We start from the raw sequence: 26,737 nt of genomic DNA on the forward strand, positions 1-26,737 counted from the left end.
TGGAGGAGTGTTCATATTTCTTTCTTTTCTGTAGAAAGAGAAAGTTTCTTAGGCTTTTATTTTTCGTTCTTTTTAGAGATGCTGACCGTCTTCCTAGAAAAGCTACAGCAGCTTTCTCTCAACTTGATCTGCTCATTTCCAGGACTGACAGTGTACCCATCACTGCGCATCCTATGAGCAAACAAGTGGGCTCACCCCTGCCTTGACTGTTGGGGTAGCTTAAATTTCACTTTTTGAACATATTAAAAAAAATTTTTTTTAAGTGGGGCGCCTGGGCGGCTCAGTTGATTAAGCGTCTGCCTTCGGCTCAGGTTATGATCCCAGGGTCCTGGGGTCAAGCCCCGCATCTGGCTCCCTGCTCAGCGGGAGGCCTGCTTCTCCCTCTCCCACTCCCCCTGCTTGTGTTCCCTCTCTTGCTGTGTCTCTGTCTGTCAAATTAATGAATAAAATCTTTTAAAAAATAAAATAAATAAAAATTTTTTGGAAAAAAAATCATTCACAATCTCACCTTGCTAACATAATCATCTCACCATTTCATTTCTATTTCTTTCAGCCTTTTCTATCATGCATATCTTTTTTTTTTGCATGGTTCTAATTATAGTATAAATTCAACTTTGGGTCCTGCTGTTTTCACATATCATAAACATTTTTCCATGATGTTGCTGTTTTCATAACCATTATTAATAAGTAGCTTAAATTCTTTTTTTTTTAAGATTTTTATTTATTTGAGAGAGAGAGAATGAGAGATAGAGAGCACGAGAGGGAAGAGGGTCAGAGGGAGAAGCAGACTCCCTGCTGAGCAGGAAGCCCGATGTGGGACTCGATCCTGGGACTCCAGGATCATGACCTGAGCCGAAGGCAGTCGTTTAACCAACTGAGCCACCCAGGCGCCCAGTAGCTTAAATTCTAAAGGCAGCTGAATTTCTATTCCTGGTTGGTTTCTCCAGTATAAATAGGTATATGGTAAATACTCCATAAGAAAACCTCCTAACTTGGGGCACCTGGGTGGCTCAGTTGGTTGGGCGTCTGCGTTCGGCTCAGGCCCTGATCCCGGGGTCCTGGGATCGAGTCCCACATCAGCAGGGAGCCTGCTTCTCCCTCTCTCTCCCTCTGCTTGTGCGCTCTCTGTCAAATAAATAAAATCTTAAAAACAAACAAACAAACAAACAAAAGTATGGAACCAAAACAAAACAAAACAAAAAACTGTGGAACAAATTCCTTTAAAATTCTGCAACTTGAACGATTAATTTTTTTCAGTTGGTGTTTCCCATTATTGCAAAATGATGACTTCTTCCTTCCCACTGAAGTTCACAATCTAGGGAAGGAAAGGGCCTCAGTCAATAGTCATACCTTCTGCTCTTGGCAAAGACCACGGAGAAATGATCTTGTAGGAGATGAGAAGCCATCTTTGCTTCTTCAAAGTGAAGGGGAATAAAATAGGCCACTCAAAAATGTGCCACTTTGGCATATTGGTTATTTTGAATTAAAGGTACTCGAGGGGCACCTGGCTGGCTCAGTCAGAAAAGCATGCAACTCTTGATCTTGGAGTTGTGAGTTCAAGCCCCATGTTGAGTATAGAGATTACTTAAAAATAAAATCTTAAAAAAAAAAAAGGTACTTGAGAAACAGCCAGTACAAGAAGGACCCTCTGACCCTCCTTTGTCCTGTCATAAATCTCCCATGTAAAAGGTACCCTTCCTATACCAGGAGGAAGAAAAACATCCTCATCATAAGAGATAGGAATTTAGGGCTGAGAAGGCTATATAAACAAATTTTGTTACTTCTTCACTAACTACCCCCAAGCCCAAAACCTCTTTGTCTTGTCAGTTCTTCACAAATTTATTGTTTCTTTGTCTAAAAGGTATAAAAGCTGCTTGCTTTGGTCATTATTTGAGTTTCATATTTTTATGGGCTCCTGTACATATGAAATTCAATTTGCTTTTCTCCTATTAAACTGTCTTATGCCAATTTAATGATTAGACCAGCCAGAGAACCTAGAAGAGAATAAGGAAAAAAATTTCCTTCCCCTACAGAAGACTTGGGAGAAGGAAACTTTTGGGTTTGTTCAAAGGGAAACAAAATAATCTTTATCTGACTCAGATCATTCATGCTGTAACAGTATGAGCTTGTTGTGTTTTGTTATTATCTTGTTTCATTTGGGTCTTTTTTTTTTTTTTAAGCCTAAAAACATCATTCTCAAAGAATTAAGCTATACTTGCAAACTTTCCTTCCTTAAATTAATTGTTGTAATTTTACTATTTGCATTATTTCTCACTTTCTAGGCATTTTGATGATTTCCCCACCATAATTTTATCATGAATTGCATAGTAACCTAAACTTGTGTACATAGAATATGATCAATTTATTGTGAACTTTCTAATTGCTGCCTGTTTATGCTTTTCTTTCCTTTTATCCTTTCCTTCCTTTTTTTGAAGATCAGAACTGCTTTAATTGCATTCTTTTTTTTTTTAAGATTCTATTTATTTATTTGACAGAGATAGAGAGAACAAGTAGGTAGAGAGGCAGGCAGAGGGAGAGGGAGAAGCAGGCCCCCCGCGGAGCAGGGAGCCCGACGTGGGGCTCTATCCCAGGACCCTGGGATCACGACCCGAGCCGAAGGCAGTGGCTTAACTGACTGAGCCACCCAGGCGCCCCTAATTGCATTCTTTTTTAAAAGCAGCTTAATTGAAGTATAATTTACATACCATAAAATCCACCTAGCTTGATTATACAATTAAATGATTTTTAGTAAATATACAAAGTTGTGAACGCATCACCACATTTCAGTGTTAAAGATCCCTTGTGCCCATTTGAAATCCAACCCTTAGGCAGCCACTAATCTATTCTCTGTCTATAGATTTGCCTTCTCTGGACATTTTATGTAAATGGAATTATACTTTTTTACATCTGGTTTCCATCATTTTAGCATAATGTTTTTGAGGTTTATTCATGTTGTAGCATTAATCATTATTCCTTTTTATTGCTAAATAGTGTTCCATTGTTGGGATATGCCACATTTGTTTATCTGTTTACCAGTTGAATGGCATTTGGGTTGTTTCTACATTTTACCTATTATGAATAACGCTGCTATGAATATTCAGGAACAAGTCTTTGTGTGGACATGTTTTCATTTCTCTTAGATTCCCAAGAGTAAAATTTATGGTAAATTTATGTTTAACATTTTAGAAATTGCCAAGCTATTTCCCAAGTAGTATCATTTACATTTCTACCAGCAGCACATGTAGATTTCAGTTTCTTCACATCTTTACCAACCCTTGGTAGTTTCACTTTTATTATAGCTATTCTGGTAGGAATGAGATAGTATCTCATTGTGATTTTTATTTGCATTTCCCTAATGATTATTGATGTTAGGCATCCTCTCATGAGCATATTAGCTGTTTAGATTTCTTCTTTGGTGAAATGTCTGTTCAAACATTTTGCCCATTTCTTAATTGGGTTATTGTCTTGTTTTTGAATTATAAGCATTTTTTTTAGTATTTATTTATTTTAGAGAGAATGAGCAAGCATGTGCAAACAGGCGGAGGGGTAGAGGGAGAGGATCTTCAAGCAGACTCCCCACTGAGCACAGAGCCCAATGTGGGGCTCAATCCCACAACCCCAAGATCATGACCTGAGCCAAAATGAAGAGTCAGACACTCAAACGACTGAGCCACCCAGGTGGCCCAAGCTGTAAACATTCTTGATATATTCTGGATACAAGTTCTTTATCAAATATATCATGTGCAAATATTTACTCCCAGTCTATGACTTGATTTCATGTTCATAATGGTGGTTTTTTTTTTTTTTTTAATTTTACTTATTTCAGGAGCAAGCATGAATGGGGGAATGGGGAGAAGGAGAAGCAGACTCCCTACTGAGCAGAAAACCCGATGCAGGGCTCGGTCCCAGGAGCCTGGGATCATGACCTGAGCCGAAGGCAGATGCATAACTGATTGAGCCACCCAGGTGCCCCCATAATGTTGTCTTTTGAAGCACAAAAGTCTTTAATTTTGATAAGTCCAATTTACCAACTTTTTTTTATAGATCATGCTTTTGGTGTTATATTTAAGGAATCATTGCCTAATCCAAAATCACAAAGATTGTTTCCAGTGTTCTTTTCTAAAAGTTTTATAGTTTTTGCTCTTAAGTGTAGATCTATGATTAATTTTCAGTTAATTTTTATGTATGGTGTTTTTATCAGGGTTTCTCATCCTCAGCACTGTTGACACATTGGTCTGGATCATTTGTTGTGGGTGTCTGCCCTGTGCCTTGTTGGATAGTTAGCTGCATCTCTGGCTTCTACCCAGTAAATGTCAAAAACCCCTCATCCCCTGTTGTGATGACCAAAATTGTCTCCAGGCATTCCCAAATGTACTCTCCCTTTGGGAAGCCCGAATTAAAAACCACTGAATTAAATTAAATTTTTTTGTATGTGGATATCCATTTGTTCTAGAGAAACCTATTGTTGAAAAGACTATTCTTTCCCCCATTGAATTGCCTTAGCAACTTTGTAGAAAATCAATTGATCATAAATATAAGGGTTTGTTTCTGGACTCTCAGTTCTGTTCCATTGATCTCTATGTCTTTCCTTAAGGCAGTATCACACTGTCTTGGTTAGTATAGCTTTATATTAAGTTTTTAAATTGGGAAGTGTTGGGGTGCCTGGGTGGCTCAGTCAGTTAAGTATCTGCCTTCAGCTCAGGTTATGATCTCTGTGTCCTGGGATCGAGCCCTGCATCAGGCTCCCTGCTCAGTGGGGAGCCTGCTTCTCCCTCTCGCTCTGCCACTCCCCCTGCTTGTGCTTGCTCTCTCTCTTTCTGTCAAATAAATAAATAAATAAATCTTTTTAAAAATAAAATAAAATTACGGGTGCCTGGGTGGCTCAGTCATTAAGCATCTGCCTTTGGCTCAGGTCATGATCCCAGGGTCCTGGGATTGAACCCCACGTGGGGCTGGCTCCCCACTCCACGGGAAGCCTGCTTCTCCTCTCCCACTCACCCTGCTTGTGTTCCTTCTCTGGCTGTGTCTGTCAAATAAATAAATAAAATCTTTAAATAAATAAATAAGTTGGGATGTGTAAGTCCTCCAACTTTTTTTTTCATTAAACTTTTTTTTAAAGGATTTTATTTATTTAGAGAGAGAGCATGCAAGTGGGGTAAGGGGCAGAGGGAGAGAGAGAGAATCTGAAGCAGACTCCTTGCTGAGCACAGAGCCCGACATGGGATTTATCTCATGACCCTGAGATAGAGTTGCCACCTAACACATTGAGCCACGCAGGCGTCCCTCATTAAACTTTTTAATTTAAAATAATTGTAGATTCACAAGAAGTTATAAGAAATAACACAGAGTCCATGTACCCTTTATAGTTTCCCCCAGTGTTAACATCTTATAAAACCATAATACGGTACCACAACTAAGATAATAACATTGTTACAGCCCATCAATCTTACTCAGATTTCCCCATTTACACTTGTAATTCTTTTTCAAAGTTGTTTTGACCACTCTGGCATTTCCATAAAAAATTTTAGGAGGAGCTTGTCAATTTCTACAAAAGAGCCTGCTGGGATTTTGATGTATTTTATTTGACAGAGAGAGACACAGGGAGAGAGAGAGCAAAGCAGGGGGAGTGGGAAAGGAAGAAGCAGGCTTCCTGCCGAGCAGGGAGCCTGATGCGGGACTCAACCCCAGGACCCTGGGATCGTGACCTGAGCCGAAGGCAGACGCTTAACGGACTGAGCCACCCAGGCGCCCCTCTTTTTTAAAGCAATAGTGAAATTGCCAACTTATTAGTTACTGTATGCTCTTCTGTGGCCTCCAAAGTCTTTTTTTTTTTTTCCCAGATCAGTAATTTAGTACCAAACGCTGAATCCCAGGGAATCCTGGTACTTATCTTTGGAGGAAGATAAATAGAATCTTTGTTAAGAAATTGGCCTTTAGAGTCTTCAGATCCCAGCTCTGCCATTGACAGGCAGGTTTCTTACCTTCTCTGAAGCTTACATTATCATGCACAAATTTGAACATTTCTATTTCTCTCAATCTTCTAGGTGTGGGCTTCACTAAATGGGGTGCAGAGACTCTCAAGGATACTTGGCAGCCTGCAGGTGCTGTGGGAAGCCACAGAATGAACATGCACATTATCTGAGAACATATTTTTTCCCCACAAAGTTAAAGTTAGGTAATTTAACTACAAATGATTTTTTAAAGTTTTATGGCATATCATATATATATATATATATATATATATATAATGGAATTAAATGTAAGCTTTGCATTTATTTTAATATAAAATGTAAGACTTAAGGGGTGCCTGGCCAGCTCAGTTGGTAGAACATGCAACTCTTGATCTCAGGGTCATGAGTTCAAGCCCCAAGTTGGGCACAGAGCTTACTTTAAACACATAAATAAATAAAATGTAAGACTTAAAATAAATGTAGAGTTTGTATTGGGTGTTTTGGGCTCACCCTACTTCCCTTCCACACCCCACATTCCACTTAGTGAGTCTTTTACCCTCTAGTCTCCCTCCCACCCTGAAAGGTACTCATTATTCACAGCCCTTTTTCCTACAGAACCTCAGGATCCTTAACACAGCACAGCAGGCAACCACACTTAAAATATCAGACCAGCACACAAGCTGAAGTCTATTTGCCATCTCCATTCAACTACCTAACAACTATTTGCTTCATATTTTACCATTTGGGAGTATTTGAAATAAAATCTATTGCCCCAAAAATCAAGGTGATTTTATTTACTCTTGGCTTTCCATGTGTTACGTTCTTTCTTTCAGATGATTTTATTTTCTCTGCTTTACCTGTACACTCTCATGATAGAGACAATGAAAGGCATCATGTGGTATGTTGACTTTAAAAATGGCAGTATCAGGGCACCTGGTTGGCTCAGTCAGTTAAGTATCTGCCTTCAGCTCAGGTCATGATCCTGGGCCCAGATCAAGCCCCGCATTGGGCTCCCTGCCCAATGAAGAGTCTGCTTCTCCCTCTCTCTCTCTCTGCCCCTCGCCTGGCTCGAGTCTGCTTCTCCCTCTGCTCCTTACTCCGCTTGTGCTCTCTCTCAAATAAAGAAAATATTATTTAAAAATGAAAAATAAACAAAAAAAGAAATAAATAAAAATGACAGTTATCTATTGGGTCATCCAAGTCTTCTGGCCCCCAGGTATTTATATTTTATGTAGCTTTGTCCTCCTAATAGTCATCAACAGAAAGAAATTGGATGTCTATTAGTATGAAAAATCCTTTTGAAATGTCTTTGCAAAACACTTTACATACACTATTGTGGTCATTAGTTCCTATTTAAGAAAGGATGAAATGTGTTCTTTTGTTCCCTATTTAAGAAGGGTTTAGGGGGCAGCTGGGTGGCTTAGTTGGTTGAGCGTCTGACTTCAGCTCACATCATGATCCCAGGGTCCTGGGATTGAGTTGAACCCCCGGGCTCCCTGCTCAGTGGGAAACCTGCTTGTCCATCTCCCTCAGCTGCTCCTTACGCTTGTGCTCTCTCGTGTTCTCCCTCTCTCTGTAAAATGAACAAATAAATTTTTTTTTTTTTTAAGAGGGGTCACCTGAGTGGCTCAGTTGGTTAAGCATCTGCCTTAGGCTCAGGTCATAATCCCAGGGTCCTGGGATCAAGCCCCACATCGGACTCCCTGATCAGCAGGGAGTCTGCCTCTCCCTCTCCCTCTGTGCTACTGATCTCTTGCTCTCTCAAGTAAATAAATAATCTTTAGAAAAATAAAACTTAAGAAGAGAGAGAAAGAAAGAGGGACTGTGACTCCTCTATTTAAGAAAAAAAAGGAAGGTTTAAATTTTGCCTTATCAGTTGTAACACTGGGGTTTGTATGGGATTTTTTTTTTAAGATTCTCATCTCTTTATATATATAATGAAGAAATAGACAAGAACGTGTAGTAGAGAGAACAAATCTCTTTTTGACTGAACTGTTAAACACCTAAACATTTATATTTTTCTTCCCAGTACTCTACCTACCAACTTTTTATGATCAGAAGCTGGCATGAGAGACTAATTTGTATCTAGCTGTTGCTAAGCTATCACCATGGTATCAAGGCACTAAGGCAAATACAGATGCCTAAAAACAAATGTGTGGGAAGAAAATTTTGTCCCTAGCCCCCTCACCTTTCCTGTCATCTGGTTGAGTAGTTAACATCAAAATTCTGTGTCATAGTTGCTTTACAGCCATAACAAAATAAAACTTTTGAAAAACCAAATTATTACAGTCCATAAAAATATAATGTCTGCAAATGTTAGATTCCTCATTTACAAAAGTCATCACTAGTCTTCCCACTTACACCTTGTGAGGATTGAAACAGCCCTCAGAGTAACTGTTGAGTTTTTGTCCTTAAGGCACATAAAACATCAGCAAAAATACTGTCCTATTAATTTAGTTTTTATGGTCAGTCAAAATGAATGGCATCTTTTTGTTCTGTCTCAATAGTTAAAGCTTTTCAAATAGTTTTTAGAATTTCAAATTCTAGTAGATGATTTCAGCAAAATGCCCTGTTGTGAGCTTTATCTTCAAGAGTGGTATAAATGCACTCTCCAATCCTGTATCTCAGGCCTATTACTTCCTTTGCCTCTCCATATGTACACACTAAGAGATTACTTAATCCAAAGGGAACAGCTCAATTTTCTTAAAAGTGCCCATCAACGCTATTAAAATATGTTTATAGACTGGATGTATCACTTGTTTACCCAAATAGTAGCATAAATATCTGGTTTTAGAAAGCTTTACCATAAATCTTTCTATATGATTGGATCCTTAAGCAAGGCTATGATTAGGAAATAAACCATTTTCCCCCTTGGCTAGTTCTAATGAAAGCTTTCCAACTTAAACATTGTGTTTGAACACTTCTTCCATTCATAGCATGTGCCCATCAAAAAGCGCTCTCTGTTTGCAGTGTATCAGCTGTACTATTTATAACCTAGTTAACAATGCCAACTAGAGGCAGTAAAAGGTGTGTATTTCATATGCAAATTCCTAGCAGTAATTTCTACAATTACATATAGTTGCTTGCTCTATTATGTTTAACATCAGCTTATAAAACTGAGTACAGGAAGTAGAAAATGATCTAATATTACGTTTTTACATTTTTGTATTGCTTAGAAGTTGTATTGAATTAATCAGAAAAATGAAAATTAAAGAGTGCAAAATGAAAGTACCCCTAGCTTGTAATGGACATTTTAACATAATTGGACCCATCACTTTGATGACCTGCAACAGTCGCTGTTCAGACCAAGAAACTGACTGTGTGACCTAGGCTCTTCTTTCTGTTTTGTCTCCAAATTTGTGTTTTGGAGATCTTCTTTTCCAGGGGTGTATCTTCCCCTTCCCCCAGGGGTGTGTCTTTAAAAAGCAATACTTAAAGTACAAAGATAAGCATAAAGCTTATCATTTGGGAAGTTATGAGGCTAGATGGTAACAATATTCCCACAATGTGGTATGTGAACCACCTGCATCAAAATTAGGGGCTTGTGTTAGTATCAGGGCTTTCCCTGGATGTACTGAGCCAGAATCTCTGAAGGTGAGGTGCAGGAATAGCATTTCTCAAAAGCTTCCAAGTAATTCTCACATACATTCCAGTTTTGGATCCAGTGGGGGTAGATGACAAATTTCTAAGGTTCCATTGATATTCTAATTCTTGCTGTGGTGCAACAAAGAGAACACAAGCTTTGAAGTAAGACAGATTCTGGGCAGATTGAAATGCTCAACATTTAAGCCAGAAAAATAAAAATCTATGGAGAAAAACAAATACTCCATGACCTCTCTCATGTGTGGAATCTTAAAAACAAACAAACAAAAAACCTGAACTCTTAGATACAGGAAATAGATTGCTGTTTGCTGGGGGGAGGGTGGGGGGTGGTGGGGGGGGCAGGTGGAAGATGGGTGAAGAGGGTCAAAATGTATAAACCTCCAGTTATAAAACAAGTCATAGGGATGTAATGTATGGCATGGTAACTATGGTGAATAATATTGTATTGCATATTTGGAAATTGCTAAAAGAGTAAAGCTTAGAAGTTCTCATCACAAGAAAAAAAACCTCTGTAGCTATGTGTGGTAATGGATGTTAACTAAACTTACTGTGGTGATCATCTCGTAATATAGTTGTCCCTTGAACAATGCAGCTTTGAACTGTGTGGGTTCACTTATATGCAGATGTTTCCCAAAAATACAGTCCTGGTAATGTATTTTCATTATGATTTTCTTTTCTCTAGCTTACTTTATTGTGAGAATACAGTATATAGGGGCGCCTGGGTGGCTCAATCGTTAAGCTCTGCCTTCGCTCAGGTCATGATCCCAGGGTCCTGGGATCAGCCCCGCATCTGGCTCCCTGCTCTGTGGGAAGCTTACTTCTCCCTCTCCCACTCCCCCTGCTTGTGTTCCCTCTCTCGCTGTGTCTCTCTCTGTCAAATAAATAAAATCTTAAAAAAAAAGTACAATAGGGGCGCCTGGGTGGCTCAGTCGTTAAGCGTCTGCCTTCGGCTCAGGTCATGATCCCAGGGTCTTGGGATCGGGCCCCACATCGGGCTCCCTGCTCCGCGGGAAGCCTGCTTCGCTTCTCCCTCTCCCACTCCCCCTGCTTGTGTTCCCTCTCTCACTGTGTCTCTCTCTGTCAAATAAATAAATAAAATCTTTAAAAAAAAAAAAAATACAGTATATAATACATATAAGAGATGTGTTACTCAATTGTTTATGTTCTTCAGTGAGGCTTCCAGTCAACAGTAGGCTATTAATAGTTAAGTTTTGGGGAGTCAAAAGTTATACGTGGATTTTCAACTGTGGTGGGTAGTGCTCCTAACCCCAACATTGTTCAAGGATCAACTGTATATACAAATATTTAATCACAGGGCGCCCAGCTGGCTCAGTTGGAAGAGCATGCAACTCTTTTTTCTTTTTTTTTTTAAGATTTTATTTATTTATTTGACAGAGAGAGACACAGCGAGAGAGGGAACACAAGCAGTGGGGAGTGGGAGAGGGAGAAGCAGACTCGCCACTGAGCAAGGAGCCCGATGCAGGGCTCGATCCCAGGACCCCGGGATCATGACCTGAGCCGAAGGCAGACACTTAACTAGTGAGCCACCCAGGTGCCCCGAGCATGCAACTCCTGACCTCAGGGTTGTGAGTTCAAGCCCCACATTGAATGTAGAGGTTACTTAAAATTAAAATCTTTAGAAAGAAAACTCTAATCATTATGTTATACACCTGAAACTAATAATATTGAAGTTATTTATACCTTGATTTTAAAAAAATACAGAAGGGGGATGCCTGGGTGGCTCAGTCGGTTAAGCATCCAACCCTTAATTTCAGCTCAGGTCATGATCTCAGGGTTGTGAGATCAAGCCCCATATTGGACTCTGTGCTGGGCATGGAGGCTGCTTAAGATTTTTCTCTCTCTCCCCCTCCCTCTGCCTCTCCCCCCCATCTAAAAAAAAAAAAATACAGAAAGGGGAAAAGAAGTATAAGATGTGTAGTAAATGAAAAATGTGGAATAAAATGGCAGAAATAAGTACTTATATTGGAATGAATTATAATAAATATACATTAATTAAGTTGACCAAACACTGTATGTTAACTATGCTAGAATTAAAAATTTTTTAAATATTAGATTGACTAATTAAAAACCAGACTCTGGGGGTACCTGGGTGGCTCAGTCAGTTAGGCCTGTAGCTCTTGATTTTGGCTCAGGCTGTGATCTCAGGGTCCTGGGATTGAGCCCCATGTCAGGCTCCACACTCAGCAGGGAGTCTGCTTGGGGATTCTTTCTCCCTCTCCCTTGGCCCTTTTCTCCTCCCCCACTTGTGCTTGCATGCTCTCTCTTTCTCCTTCTCTCTCAAATAAAAAAATAAATCTTAAAAAAAAACCCACTCTAATTGGGTTAAAAAGTAAGATCCAATAATAAGTTGTCTAAAAGAGAAACTTTATTAAAAGACACAAAAACTTTAAAAATAAAAGATGGAAAAAAATTATGAACCAAAAGAAAAAAGGAAGAATCTTAATAGCTGACAATATAGAATATAGAGCAAAAAAATATAAGGGACAAAGAAGGACATTATATGCTGATTAAAGGAATAGAGCAAGAAGCTCTAACCATCAAAAACATGTATGCACCTAACAATACAACATCAAAATATACAAAGAAACATCTTTAAAAAATTTCTGAGAGAAATGGATAAATCAAGTTATAGTTAAAAGATTTTTAGCCACATCTTTCAGAAATTGATAGATCAAGCACATAAAATAAATATATCAAAATTTTTGAATAATTCAGTTAATAAGCTAAAGCTATGAGGTAGATATAGAACCCAGCACCCAAGGAATCGTTCAATAATAGCTATCAGATTAAACTATGTGAAGATGTCCATAGTTGATAATTTTTGGCCCATAGAAGTGCTAGTTCCATCTTATTCATCCTAAACCACATAGGTTGCTGAAGGAACTAAATCAGCTAATGTGCATAAAACAATCAGCACAATGTCTAATTTAGTCTCCTTTGGTCTGTAGTCCACTGAGAGTACTTGCCTTGATTATTGGTTATCATAAATTCAGTAAAACCCTACTGTAATTGGGTGAGAGCCAAAGAATTCAGTAATGTGAAATGTAAGGTCACAGTTTTTTGTAAGGTAAACAACAAAACAACCAGTGTGGAGCTAGCTGGTGAGGAATTCTGGGAGTCCAACTGCCATATCTAAATTCGGCCAGACAAAGCTGTAATTTGGTGCCACCTGGTGGTGGTGGTTGGCTTCAATTTAAATATTGTTGGGACAATTCTGAGTCCAGAGTCAGCAGGAAAGCATCAGTGATTCCAGAAATGTCCCAGTTAGTTGGCCAGATTCAGAGATTTACCTTGGAGAATACGGAGACCAGAGATTTCACTCTTCACCTATCTCTTTTTCTGAAACAAGTTTACATGCCTTTCCTTCACCTTCATGACCTTGGTCTCCACCCCAAGATCTCTATCCCCACCCCTAGCATAGAACTTTAGCCCCTACCCCTGACTCTGACCCTGTACTGTTCTCAGATAGGGGCTAGGCCCAGAATGGAAGCCAGTTGCCAATTCTGCATTATATCTAAAATTATATTTTTGATGAGTGCATTATTATGGGGTTTTACTGTGCTTACAAAGGATCCCCTGAATGCACACAACATAGTAGCACTATATTTTTTTATTTTAAAGCCTTTGATTACTGCAAGTGTTTCTGGTTGGCTATAAAAAGTTAGTTGAGACTAATTGAAATTCAAGCAGGAAAATAAAAGGAAGATGGGTGCCTGGGTGGCTCAGTCATTAAGCGTCTGCCTTCGGCTCAGGTCATGATTCCAGAGTCCTGGAATCGAGCCCCATGCCGGGCTCCTGCTTGGCAGGAAGCCTGCTTCTCCCTCTCCCAGTCCCCCTGCTTGTGTTTCCTCTCTCGCTGTGTCTCTCTCTGTCAAATAAATAAATAAAATCTTTAAAAAAAAAAAAAAGAAAAGAAAAGGAAGACATGCAAAGGGGGAAATTTTCATCTGGAGAATATTAACCCTATTATATGGATACTATGAAAACTTTTGTGGATGATCTTTTGTTACCCAACAGACTCAGAACTTCTTAGTTTGGTTATTTCTTTGTTGAATTTCTCGGTTTGGGGGGGTAGCTTTTCCTTCCTCATATAAACAGGTGGCCCTACTCCATTCTTACAGGCGTGCCCCCTGAACACACAAACTGGGCTTCTCAGCATCTGCATGGAGGGGCAAGCCTGTAAAGGGGGTAGTGGTGAGTTATTGGTTACATTTCTGTTTCTGTCCTCATCACTCTTCCTGGCACCCCTCCACTTGTGAGTTACGGCTGGGTCACTAAACCGAGTCCGAGATAGGTCGTCTGAGAGCCCGGCATCGTTGAGAGCAGCAGAGCTCGCTGTTTGAGATCAGGCTCGTCTCAGCTTCTGGCTGCCAGAGGTCACATCTGTCTTCAATTAAATTGTCGAGCACCAAGGAAGATTTGTGGCACACACCAGCACAGGCCTTCATCTGCCTACTACCTATTGTTCTGACCTTACCTGTTACTTCTGCCTGGCCTCTTAACTTCACTGGCTCTCTGGTTTTTACTCAAAAGGGCTATTTATAGTTTTCCAAATATGGCCTGCAGTTTCCTACTCAGCTGCTGCCCACGGTATTCTCTGCTCAGAACGCCCTTCACCCAGCCTGTGTGGGTCAGAATCCCGCTCAGCCTTCCTGTAGCCTCTCAGGACAGCCTTGTCCTTCATGGAACCTTCCTGAGCCAGCTCCTCATTCATCCTTATGCTGGGTCTCCCTCTGGTGTCGCCTTCTGCTTTATATTACAATATTACAGTTCTCAGGGGTAGCGGTTGATTCCTTGGGTAGACTGAAATCTCTGTGAGGACAGGGGCTTGACGTATCCATTTTCTAATTCCCGAAAGGGCTCAAAGCTTTGCAGTAGTAGGTGTGCAATAAATATTTGTTTAATTTGAAAGTTTTTGTCACATTAAAACCAGTCAGGCCGTCTTCCAGAGAGTTCTCGCCCTCTCCTGCCAACTGCATGGGTGCACAACCCTAATTTAGGTACTAAATGGCCTCCCCCACCTCTCTCTACACGTGAAATCAGCCCAATTCTGTCCCTGCAAAAATTCTCTGGGAAGGTAGCCACTGGGAAAACACATTTACTTACTCTAGCCTAGACTAGAAATCCCTTTGGCACTGAAATAATTTACTTACCCAATGTCAAGGCTGAATAAATGCAGTCTCCCCCAAGTACAAAGTTTACTCACTCAGAGCTGGGATTGCTCGCCTGGGTGGCTCAGTTGTTAAGTGTCTGCCTTCGGCTAAGGTCGCGATCCCAGGGTCCTGGGATCGAGCCCCGCATTGGGCTCCCTGCTCGGCGGGAAGCCTGCTTCTCCCTCTCCCACTCCCCCTGCTTGTGTTCCCTCTCTTGCTCTCTCTGTCAAATAAATAAATAAAATATTAAAAAAAAAAAAAGCTGGGATTGCAACAAGTATCTATAAAGAATTTGCATGGGTACAGAAGCTGTTACTTTTGTGTGTCTTCATTTTTTAACATTTAAATGTTATTAAATCATTAGATAGCAACTTGGACGTAACATATTTTATTATAGATACCATTCAAAAACTTCAGTAGCTCCAGAAAGAGAGTTCAGGAAATACCAAATGTGTGAGTCTTAGAGAATCATAACGTAAGTGCCCTGTCTGTCCACAAACTGGTTATGAGTTTCTCCCTTGCACTGTACATAGGTCATTTATTTCTACTGATGCTAATACTTTCCTTTTAAAAAACTGTTTTTAATTTTATTGAAGAAAAGTAACCTCAAACCGCTCTAATTTCTAATGTAAGATATTCCGAGGGAAGCGGGTAATGTAGATTATTGGACTCCTCTGGTCCCTTTTCCCTCAAATTCACACATGTGAATTCCAAAGGGCAATTACTACTCTTTGCTCCATGCTGATTGTATAGGTCAGGACGGTAATAAGGTCATTTATTTGAAGGATTTTCATCTGGTGTATTTCTAATATTCTTGCCCCACTCCTGACCACTCAAATCAGTATCACAGTGAGACCAGCCTCTCTCTCCCACCACCAAAGAAAATGATGAAACAAAGGTGATTTGAGTCTGAACTTTCTGCTCCCAAATTTATCATCTTCCCGGAGCACAAGGGTTGTATTGCTTTAGTCTTTTAAACCAGTAATGGCTCAGTAATAATGTTAGTCCTTTAAACCAGTGATGGCTCCGTAATAACTAGTATCATGTGTTTACTATTAACTCGATGGCTAAACCTTCAAGTTATTACTTATTTTTCAAAAACCTTATTATTGAATTCAGAAATTGCCTCTGGCAGAGTCAGGAAAACAAGGTACTATACTAATAAAAGTAAACATTACATTATAATAAATTATTAAGAAGACACTGTGTTAGATACTTATATTTTACTGTGAAAACTGGAATCTGATAATTGCCTGAATGGGGATTTCCTTCCTAAAAGATTTTCCTAGTGCTTCTTTAGAAGCCACAGAGAAATTCTGAAACTGCCTTATAGATAACCTCAACCCAAATATGTTCAGCAAGATAATATTTTTGAGATTAATCTATATTTTTATTCTCCTGTCATTTCTCCCTTTCTCTTCCCTGCCTCCAAGCAGAAATTCCCATCTGGGTTTATTGTCTTGGTGAAGGCATGAGATGGAACAGAAAGCTGAAATCGCCCTCAAGCTTTTGTTTCTGAAAGCGTAAAGCCCCAGCAAGGAGACGATTTGAGTCATAGGCAAAATGTCTTGGGCAGAAGCAGCAGGATCCCGGACAGGGTGGTGGGAAGGAGCAGAGCTGGCACGGGAGCTTTCCGGCAAGCTGGCTGGGAGGCAGACCTGCCTTTTGAGAAGACAAGGATGTGAGCCATGGCCACAAACTAGAGGCTGTGGGCTAGATTTTCCTTTGTTTGGCCGTGTGAATTTCAGTCACTCATATTGAAAATCTGGGCAATTTCACATAAAATTCCAGGTTCGGGTTTCTCTAAAGTAATTGGCGGATTTGGCCATACTGGATTCAGTCTATACTGGCACCACATGGCTGCCTGCCTTGGATAAGGAATGAGCCCTCTAGTTCGCCAGAGTCCTCGCCTGTCCCTGCCTTTTCCCTGCACTGACACCAAGAGTTATGCATCCTAACACTTGCACTGCTGTTTTCCAGACAATAGAGGATGCTCCTCTTTACCCAAGATTTTTTCCATAAATGGAGAAACAAAAGATAGACTAAAGATGGCTCACACTGAAAGAAAACAGGGGAGCTAGTGCATTTTTTTGTAGAAGTGAAGATGTTCTTATGTGTTGAGTAGGCAATCCACCAGCTTCCCCCATGAATTCTCCTTGCTGCTTCCTGTAGGCATTTGCATCAAGTATCCCTGTTCCAGGCAGCCTTGCAAAGAGATGATCATGTCCCCAGTCAGGCTTGGCAGAGCCGCTGCCTGCAGGGCATAGTGAGCAGAATGATGGATGGCTTAGCCAGAACGATGTGGGCAAATGCCTGGAGGTCAGAGGCCCTTGGAAGCCCGCTGAGGGTGGGGAAGACTCCAAAACGATGGGGCTTAAAATAGAAAGTAAATTATAAACATAGTTATTTCATACACACAAATGTATGAACTCAGATCTCATGCAATACCTTTATTATCTCACTGGCTTGGTTGTTTAGCTCAGAGCTCTAGTGACACCAGTATGCTCACATGATAGAGGCTTCCAGAACCTGTCCTGGAGAGAGACAGCAGGACGCAGTGTTCTTTTCCTTGTGGATGGTGGAAAGAGAATCAACATTAGAATTGTGGTTTGGGAACCATCACCTGTTTTAGAATTATACGGTGGCATCTCTCCCTTTCTGCATGGAGTTTTGACTTAAAATGGGGTTCTGGGGGGAGCGCCTGGGTGGCTCAGTCGGTTAAGCATTTGCGTCCAGCTCAGGTCATGATGCTAGGGTCCTGGGATCAAGCCCCACATCGGGCTCCCTGCTGAGCGGGGAGCCTGCTTCTCCCTCTCCCTCTGTTGCTCCTCCTCTTGTGCTCTCTCTCTCTGTGTCAAGTAAACAAATAAAATCTTTAAAAAATAATAAAATAAAATAATAAAATAAAATGGGGTTCTATGGGTGTCTTCCAGACTGCATTCAGGTTGGGCATATGACCCTTTGTGTTTTTGCTGCTAAACTAGAAATGTGTTTTTCAAAACCCCAACTGTTATGTGCCTGGATTAGTTATCTCAACAGTTCACTTACCTCATTTATGACCAATAAAAATAACAGCTCTCCTTTATTGAACTAACTTTCTGCCAACCACTAGAGCAGGGCTAAACCTAACCGCCTTGTTTATAACCACCTGTAGGGTGGGGTTCCCCCATGCTGTAAATAGGGAAATGGAAGCTAAAAAGTTTGAGCAAGCTTCTAAAATCTCACACTTGGCACACGTTGGAGTCGGGATTCAAATCCAGGTCTGTCTGACTGTATAAGCTCAGCACTCTACAACTAGCAAGCACCACAGTATTTATTACCACTTGCTATTTGCCAGACAACAATTGGGCTGAGGGATGGAAGTATGAATGCAATGGCCAAGTCTTCAAGGAGCAGCAAAATTAAATTAGGCACATTCTTTTTTTTTTTTTTAAGATTATTTATTTATTTATTTGACAGAGAGAGACACAGCGAGAGAGGGAACACAAGCAGGGGGAGCGGGAGAGGGAGAAGCAGGCTTCCTGCTGAGCAGGGAGCCCGATGTGGGGCTTGATCCCAGGACCCTGGGATCATGACCTGAGCTGAAGGCAGACGCTTAACGACTAAGCCACCCAGGTGCCCCTAAATTAGGCACATTCTTTAGAAATAGAAGGGAAAGCAGGTTCCTGCAGTCACAGGTTTTGCAGGAATCCTTGGATTTGTGCTGGTAGGCGGAGGAAGTCACCTTGTCAGCAGAACATTCACGCTGGGACCCTGTGCTTCTGGTATGCTAGGACTGGGTCCAGATGAGCATACTACTCTTTTCCCCAACTTTTATGAGTTGAAGTGTATCCCCAAAAAGACACTGAAATCCTTACCCTCAGTATCTGTGAATAGGACATTATTTGGAAATAGGGTCTTTGCAGATGATCAAGTTGAGGTGAGGTCATTAGGATGGCTCCAATCCACTATGACTGGCATTCTTATAAAAAGAGATTTGGGGGCACCTGGGTGGTTCAGTCAGTTGAGTGTCCGATTCTTGGTTTTGGCTCAGGTCATGATCTTATGGGTCATTGGATCTGGCCCAGCATCAAGCTCTGTGCTCTGTGGGGAGTCTGCTTGAAGATTCTCTCCCTCTGCCCTTCCCCCCATGCATGCCTGCATGCTCTCTCTCAAATAAATCTTTCATAAACTAAACTAAATTAACATAAAATAAAAAGGAGAAATTTGGACACAGAGACAGGCACGTACAGAGGGAAGACTATGTGAAGACATAGGGAGAATGCCATCGACAAGCCAAGGAACAGCTGAGGCTACCAGAAACAAAGAGAAAGGCCTGGAACAGATGCTCGTTCACGGCCCTCAGAAAGAACCAACCTGGCCAACACGTTGATTTTGGTCTTCTTGACTCCAAAATTGTGAGATAATAAATTTCTGATGTTCTAAGCCACTCAGTTTGTGGCACTTTGTGATGGCAGCCCTAGGAAAGAAAAACACCATCCAACCTGTATACTTTTAATTGTTTTATTATTATTTTTTATTTTTTTTATTTTTATTTTATTTTATTTTTTTTCACACGCAAGTGTACTTTATTGAATTCAGCTGTAGGCAGGCAAGTGTGTTAATGTAAAGGGCTGGACGCTAAGGGACAGGGCCAGCAGTGCACGGTGGAGGACTTGGGTCTCCTGCCATGAGCACCTAGTGGTACCCATTGTTCTCCTGCATAGACTTTAAAAATACACTGTAGACTGTAGTGTAGACAAACACCAGAAGAACAATGGATCCAGTGGTCAGAAGGAGGCCCAGGACCAGGGCCCAGATGTTGAGGCACTTGGCGGTGGAGGCATAAGTCTGGGCCCCAGTCATGTCACCCACCATCTTCCGGTCCCTGATCTTCACGGAGTAGGCGAAGGCCACGAAGCCCAGGCAGCACCAGTTCATGAAGATGGTGTTGAACAGGGACCAGATGATGTGGTTGGGCACGGCTGTCTCACTACTGATGTTGATCACAGTGGTCGTCACGGGAGCCGAACTCTGGGGCGCCCCGAATACAGCTACCTCGTGCTCCTCCTTGAGCATCTCATAGGTCAGGGGGACGCCGTTGTGGGCGCCCGGGAAGAACTGCTGGGAGTTGTGGTTCATGGTGGGAGATGGAGTACCGGTGGTGTGGATGTGGGCGCCGGACCTTGCTCTGGGCCCTCCCTTCTGTTTTATTATTATTTTTTAAAGATTTTATTTATTTTAGGGGTGCCTGGGTGGCTCAGTTGGTTAAGTGGCTGCCTTTGGCTCAGGTCATGATCCCAGGGTCCTGGGATCAAGTCCTGTGTTGGGCTCCTTGCTTGGTGGGGAGTCTGCTTCTCCCTCTGCCATTCCCCCTGCTTGTGCTGTTCACTCTCACTTTCTCTCTCTGACAAATAAATAAATAAAATCTTTAAAAAAAATTAAAAAAAAAAGATTTTCTTTATTTTAGAGAGAGAGAGAGCGTGCACCAGCAGGGAGAGAAGCAGAGGGAGAAGGAGAGGGAGATAACCTCCAGCAGACTGTGCTGAGCCAGAGACCAATATAGGGCTCGATCCCAGGACCCTGAGATCATGACCCGAACCTAAACCAAGAGTCAGACGCTCAACCGACTGAGCCAACCAGGCACCCCCGTATACTTTTTTAAAAGAGAAGATTCAGTTGTGTGGCTTTGTCATCATCCACTTCAGAGTCCTCCTCCTGAGTGGGCCTGGGAGCCCCAGAAAAGTCTGGCATCGTCCACATGCAGCCTTGAACCCATATTTCGAGGCTTAGCCCCCAGTCCAGTCAGCTGGAGTATCTAGAGCCTGTGTCTGAGTCACAGCAGGGAAGAGCCACTTGAGATCCTTACTGCAGAAGGTGGCAGAAGGTATGACACACATTCTGAAGCATCGCAGAGTCCAGTCCAAAAGTATCATGGACGATGTGAATCACAGTACCATCAGTAAGACCAGTGAGGCTGAGATGAGGGCTGTCTGCAAAAAAGGTCTAAGCAGGAGCACAGACCTGGGTGCTACTACCTCTGGTGGGGAAGGGGGTGGTGAAAACACCACAGAGGAGGTTTTGAAGGAAGACCAGGCATTGACAAGGGGCCTCTAAAAGCCTCAAAGGCTCAGGCAGAAGAGGCGGAAGTGCCCAGTGTGAGCAGGAAAGGAGTGCTCCAGCACTCCTATGTGTCTTAGTGTAGAATGGGGTTTTCTTTTTCTTTTTTTTAAGGTTTTATTTATTTATTTGAGAGAGAGAGAATGAGAGATAGAGAGCACGAGAGGGAAGAGGGTCAGAGGGAGAAGCAGACTCCCTGCTGAGCAGGAAGCCCGATGTGGGACTCGATCCCAGGACTCCAGGATCGTGACCTGAGCCGAAGGCAGTCGCTTAACCAACTGAGCCACCCAGGTGCCCTAGAATGGGATTTTCTGAAAGGAAAAGATTATATTCTATTCTAGTCAGCACTATTTCTGTTTTGAACAATTAAATTGGGAAATAACTAGACTTAACTGGAAAATAGCAGAAGAACTAGTACTTAGGCTATAAGGCAGATCAAGCCAAGTGTCAGTTACACATCAAGAGCCTGGCACATACTAGGTCTGCAGTAACTATTTGTTACATGAAAGAATGAGTTACAAACCGTGTAATCTCTCTGGACATTATTTTTTTTTCATCTGTTCAAAAATGGGATAAATTGATATGGGGAAGTGATACACCTGTTCCATCTCTCTCAGATCCGTGATCAAAGGCAAACAGGGTGACAAAATGTGAAAACACTATTGTTACGAACTGAATGTTTATGTTCCTCCCAAATCGCTATGTTGAAGCCCTAACCCCCAGTGTAATGGTATTTGAAGCTGGGGGCTTTGGGAGGTAATGAGGCTTAGATGAGGTCATAAGGGTGGGGCCCTCATGATAGGATCAGTGCTTTTTTTTTTTTTTAAGATTTATTTATTTGAGGGGTGGGGGAAAGCACACAAGAGTAGGGGGCAATGGCAAAGGGGGAAAGAGAATCCCAAGCAGACTCCCCTCCGAGTGTGGAGTCCAACATGGGGCTCAGTCTCACGACGCTGAGGTCATGACCTGAGCCAAAACCAAGAGTTCAGACATTCAACCCACTGAGCCACCCAGGCACCCCAGGATCAGTGCTCTTATAAGAAGAAATACACAGGGAGTTTGCTCTTTTCCTATCAACCATATGAGGACACAGCAGGAAGGTAGCTATCTGCAAACCAGGAAGCCAGCTTTCACCAGAACCCACCCGTGCTGGCACTCTGGTCTCAGACTTCCAGCCTCCAGAAATGTGAGAAGATAAATTTCTGTTATTTAAGCCCCCGAGTGCAGGGTATTTTGTTATGGCGGCCAGAGCAGACTAAGACAACAATGGGAAGACCTTTATGACTGAACTTTATGGAGCTCTGTATTGGGGAGGCGGGCACGGTTCTGGCATGTGGTGTAGATTCTACCATGAATTGGCTACTTGCCTTTGGGCTCTTCCCTTGTAACAGCATAGCGGGTACAGGGACATTTCCAGGCACCATTCATCAGACTAGGATCCATCCCGTTCTAATGTTTGACCTTTTGTTTCTTCATCTATAAAAAAAAAAAAAAAAAGGATGAGGAATGGAACATGGTATCCAACAGCAATTCATTTATTCTTTCAGCAGATATTTGTTGAAAATTGACTGTGTCTGAGGCACAGAGCCAGGTACTCGGAGATAGAGTGTTGGAACAGGGTCTTGCCCTCCAAGAGTTTACAGAAAGGCACTTCCAGCTTCCTGTGAGCAGAGGCTCTGTATTAGTCAGCTAATTTGCTGTAACAAAACATCACAGACTCAGGAGCTTAAACCACAGACCTTTATTTCTCATAATTCTGGATGCCGGAGGTCAGGGGACGAGCACATTGGTTTCCCCTGAGGCCCCTTCTCCCTGGCTTGCAGACGGCCACCTTCTCTTCATGTCCCCTGATGGCCTTTTCTCTGTGTACATTGCTGGTGACTCTCCCTCTGCTTTTAAGAATACAGGAGAGACTCTTAAGTATAGGGAACAAACTGAGGGTCACTGGAGGGGAAAGGGGTGGGGGGATGGAGTAACTGGTCGATGGGCATTAAGGAGGACACTGATATAAGAGCACTGGGTGTTATATAAGACTGATGAATCACTGACATCTGCCTCTGAAACCAATAATACATTATATGTTAATTAATTGAATTTAAATTAAAAAGAAGAATACCAGTCATTGGGCTGCGGCACACCCATATGACCTCATTTAACATTAATTACCTCTTTAGAGATTCTATCTCTAAATACAGTCGCTTGGGGCACTTGGGTGGCTCAGTCAGGTAAGCATCGTGGGATCGAGGGTCCCGGGATCCAGTTCCGCATCAGGCTCCCTGCTCAGTGGGGCATCTGCCTCTCTCTCTGCCCTCCCCCAACCTGTGTGCACGCGCGCTCTCCCTCTCAAAAATAAGTAAATAAAATTTTTAAAAAGTTACTAAAAAAATAAATACAGTCAATTTCCCAGGCATATTGGGGGTTAGGACTTCAACACATGGCTCCCATTTAGGGGGAGGTCAGAGTTGAGTTCCTAACAGCCTCTATGACCAGGAAAAGAAAAGGCACCGTGGAAGTACAAAGCAGGGGCATCTCGCCCAGACTTAGACTACCCGAGGCGTCTCCAGGAAGAGATCTAAGCGGCTAACTGAAGGATGGGGCTGGTGGCAGGGGCTGCTATTCTGAATAAATATACTCTGTAAAGCACAAACCTTGTATATTTCACTTTTTTGTGGCCTCTCACTTTTTTTTTTTTAATCTGTTTGGCCTTTGGTAGGAATAATAAAGAGGAACCCAAAAACATTCCAGAAGCCAATGTGCCTTGGGCAAGCCACCTTTCCTTTTTGCCTCAGCTTCCTTCTTGGTATAATCAAGGACTCCACATTTATTATTTCCCAGACCTTAATGTGCCATGATTCTAGGGAAATCCTTAGGTATATTCACAGTTACTTCTCTAAAATACTGCGTTGACAATTCAGAAGCTTGGGGAAAGGGAGACATGGATTCTGTAGCCAAATGCCGTATTTACTTTTGGAGCATTATTAAGATCTCTTTCTCTCTGTTTTCTAATAAGAACATGTAGATAAAGGGGAGCCTGGTGACAGGAGTAAATCCAGACTCTCACACCAGCTCCACATGACTTACCTACTCCAGGTTTTTTGCTCTGTAGGCCCTGGTGACATCTGTGGGAAGGGGGTACAGGGCTACAAAAGCAATGGATGCCCATTGTGGGAAAAAATAAAACCCAACATGACACAAAGGTATTATGTGAAAAAGTACATCCCTTTTCTCCCTCCCATCCGATACCTCAGGGGAAACCACGCCTCCCCGTTTTCCACATCTTCTAACTTACGCTGAAATATGTTTTGTTTGTCTTTTTTTTTTACAAAAACAGGATTACACTACGTATGTTGCCTGGCACACAGGGGTGTGACAGCACCTGGCTCCAGGGGTCCCAAACAGGGCAGGCTCAGCCAGCCGCCACTGACAAAATTCAAAGGCAGAGAAACAAGTGGTGGAAGAAGAAAGGAATTTATTTATTTATTTATTTATTTGACAGAGAGAGACACAGCGAGAGAGGAAACACAAGCAGGGGGAGTGGGAGAGGGAGAAGCAGGCTTCCCGTGGAGCAGGGAGCCCAATGCGGGGCTCGATCCCAGGACCCTGGGATCATGACCTGGGCCGAAGGCAGATGCTTAACGACTGAGCCACCCAGGCGCCCCAAGATAGGAGTGTGCTGTTTTATTTTGTCCATTTAAAAAACAAAATGCAACAACAAGGCAGATGCTTAACAACTGAGCCACCCGGGCACCCCAAGAAAGGAATTTAAAATTTTTTTTTTTTTTTTTTTTTAATAATCTCTATACTCAGACCTGGGGCACAAACTCATGACCCAAAATCAAGAGTTGCATGCTCTTCCGACCGAGCCAGCCAGGCACTGTGCACAAGAATGGAATTTATTTAAATGAGGCCAACAGTGGGAAGAATACAGAGGCTATAGAAGTCTATCTCCAAAAGGCTGAAATTACTTCCAGGTTTATATAAGGAAAATGTGGGGCAAAGGTTTTGGGCGGATACCTGCAGGTAGTCAGTGAAGGTCAAAAGGATCAGTGTCCAGGAGTCAATCCTGGGAGGGGTCTTGTAGGCTCAGGGCAGTCCTTACTGGTCGGGGGATAGTTTTGGCTCCCATTAGCGGATGCTCTGCCCTCAGGGTCTTCCGCCTGAACCAAGAGACAAACTGGAAAGAACCCAACTAGAAAGTTTGAGGTCAAAACGGAGACAGCCCAAGTCCTCTTTCAAATAGATCTCTCATTGTCTTTTACTCAATAATGTGGCATTGACATTCTTCTGTCCCCATAAAAAAAGAGTACTTCTCTTTCTAAAGCCTGTCGTATGCTAGCATGTGTCATTTATTGAACAATTTTTCAAAACCCCTCCCATTTTTCTGCTAACATGAACGGTCCTGCAATGAACATGCCTGTAGATGTAGCATTGGTTGAGTCCTGCCCCTCGAAGGGTTCCTAGAAGTAGAATCACTGGTTCAGGAGTTCATTTTTATAAGGTGTTTCATTGTACAGAAAAAATTTTAGGTCAAATAAGACCCCCCAAAAATGTGTGTATCTAGGTATGTATACCATTTCATTTAAAGAGTCTTGACCCCCAGCATGAAATAATTTCTTTAAAAAGTGGCCGGTTACTAGACTAGTATGTCTTCTTTTTCTTCTTTTTTTAATGGGCACTGATGGGCTGGGAAACCAGCCTCCCCTTACTCCCTGCTTCCTGACAGTCGCAGCTGTGTGATCAGCGTGGGGACTCCTGACTGCAGGCCCGTGGGCGCCCTTCTGGGCGTGGGGGCCCTGGGGGGTGCAACGCCTCCAGCCAGCACTCTGGACTCAGAATGAGCTATAGTTCAGATTGGCATTTGTTTTCTCAAGGGCTTGAAATTGAGAGTGGGATTGCAGCAATTTTCACTCTTCCTAACATTTCTTTTTGCAGAATCCTATTGTGCAAGCCAGATATCCAACTAAAATCAGATCTTAATGGCTGTGTTGGGTACTTAAAATCTCAAGCTGCTATAAATTATTAAATAGGCCTTCGACACAGAAGAAGAACTGCCCAGCACAAATTCTCTGCGGCCTTTTCATTCAAAACTTAATCTTTTCCCCCATATTGGGTCGTTTACCGGCTCTGGATTCCGGTAAATGTAGGTCTCCCCGCCCCCACCCCCCAGCACACAAGGGGTTAAAACTTAACTCCCGGAGCTTAATTTCCCAAACAAAAGCCAGTTTTGCAAGTTATTTTTCAAGGTGTGCCTTTCCATAAGTTCTATTTAATAAAGTTAATACATGTTCCCACTTTCCTTCTTTTTTTCCCTTCTTACTTTTCTGTTGTCAGTATTCATGGAATCTGGATCTGTCAGCTACTTATGTTTGAAGTGGAAGAATTGGCAAAATTATACATCCAGCAGGCAAGAAATAAAGTGGAAATGTCTCACAAGTAACACTGAAATCTGTTGCGTTGTTTTAAGACTTAACTACTGAGAAAAAAAAAAGCCCTACTAAATATTGTCTTGGCAACTATAAATATATTTTAGCGATGACAAAAACCTTTAGAATAGCAGCTACAAGATATCTGAAACCTAATGCCTATCTGTCTGCCACTCTCAATTATATATATTTACATTATATATATCCCATTCTTCATTAAATGCTGTGCAATTTTCCTTTTGAGTTGCTGTAGTGTTTTATGTGAATCCTTTGTATGGCCAAGGAGCCAATTTCCGCCCTGCTGCATTTTACTCAGGTAAGATTGGAAATGAGCTCATTAGATCAATTGCTGCAACTCTAATTTGAAAACTTGAAAAATGCATTTCTAACTAAGAAATTTCCAATCATGCAGATATCTAAAACTCAGGGTTTTTTTTTTTTTTTTTGGTTTGGTTTTTCAGGTCTTTCCACACATCCCCATGAACCG

The 26,737-nt window shown here is 41.9% G+C and overlaps 1 protein-coding gene across 1 annotated transcript; it reads right to left on the bottom strand.

The window, feature by feature from the left end:
• Nucleotides 1–19,286: 19,286 nt before the first annotated feature.
• LOC113927465 (interferon-induced transmembrane protein 1-like) lies at nucleotides 19,287–19,849 on the bottom strand. Its single transcript, XM_035728703.1, has one exon. It carries the CDS (start codon nucleotides 19,847–19,849, stop codon nucleotides 19,406–19,408), a length of 444 nt encoding a protein of 147 aa, XP_035584596.1. The 3' UTR covers nucleotides 19,287–19,405.
• Nucleotides 19,850–26,737: the final 6,888 nt, after the last annotated feature.

This window comes from Zalophus californianus, chromosome 7 (genome assembly GCF_009762305.2).
Source record: "Zalophus californianus isolate mZalCal1 chromosome 7, mZalCal1.pri.v2, whole genome shotgun sequence".
Classification (NCBI taxonomy): Eukaryota; Metazoa; Chordata; class Mammalia; order Carnivora; family Otariidae; genus Zalophus; species Zalophus californianus.

Coding starts and splice junctions, on each gene's coding strand:
- LOC113927465 (XM_035728703.1), bottom strand. CDS start 19,849: ATGAACCACAACTCCCAGCAGTTCTTCCCGGGCGCCCACAACGGCGTC.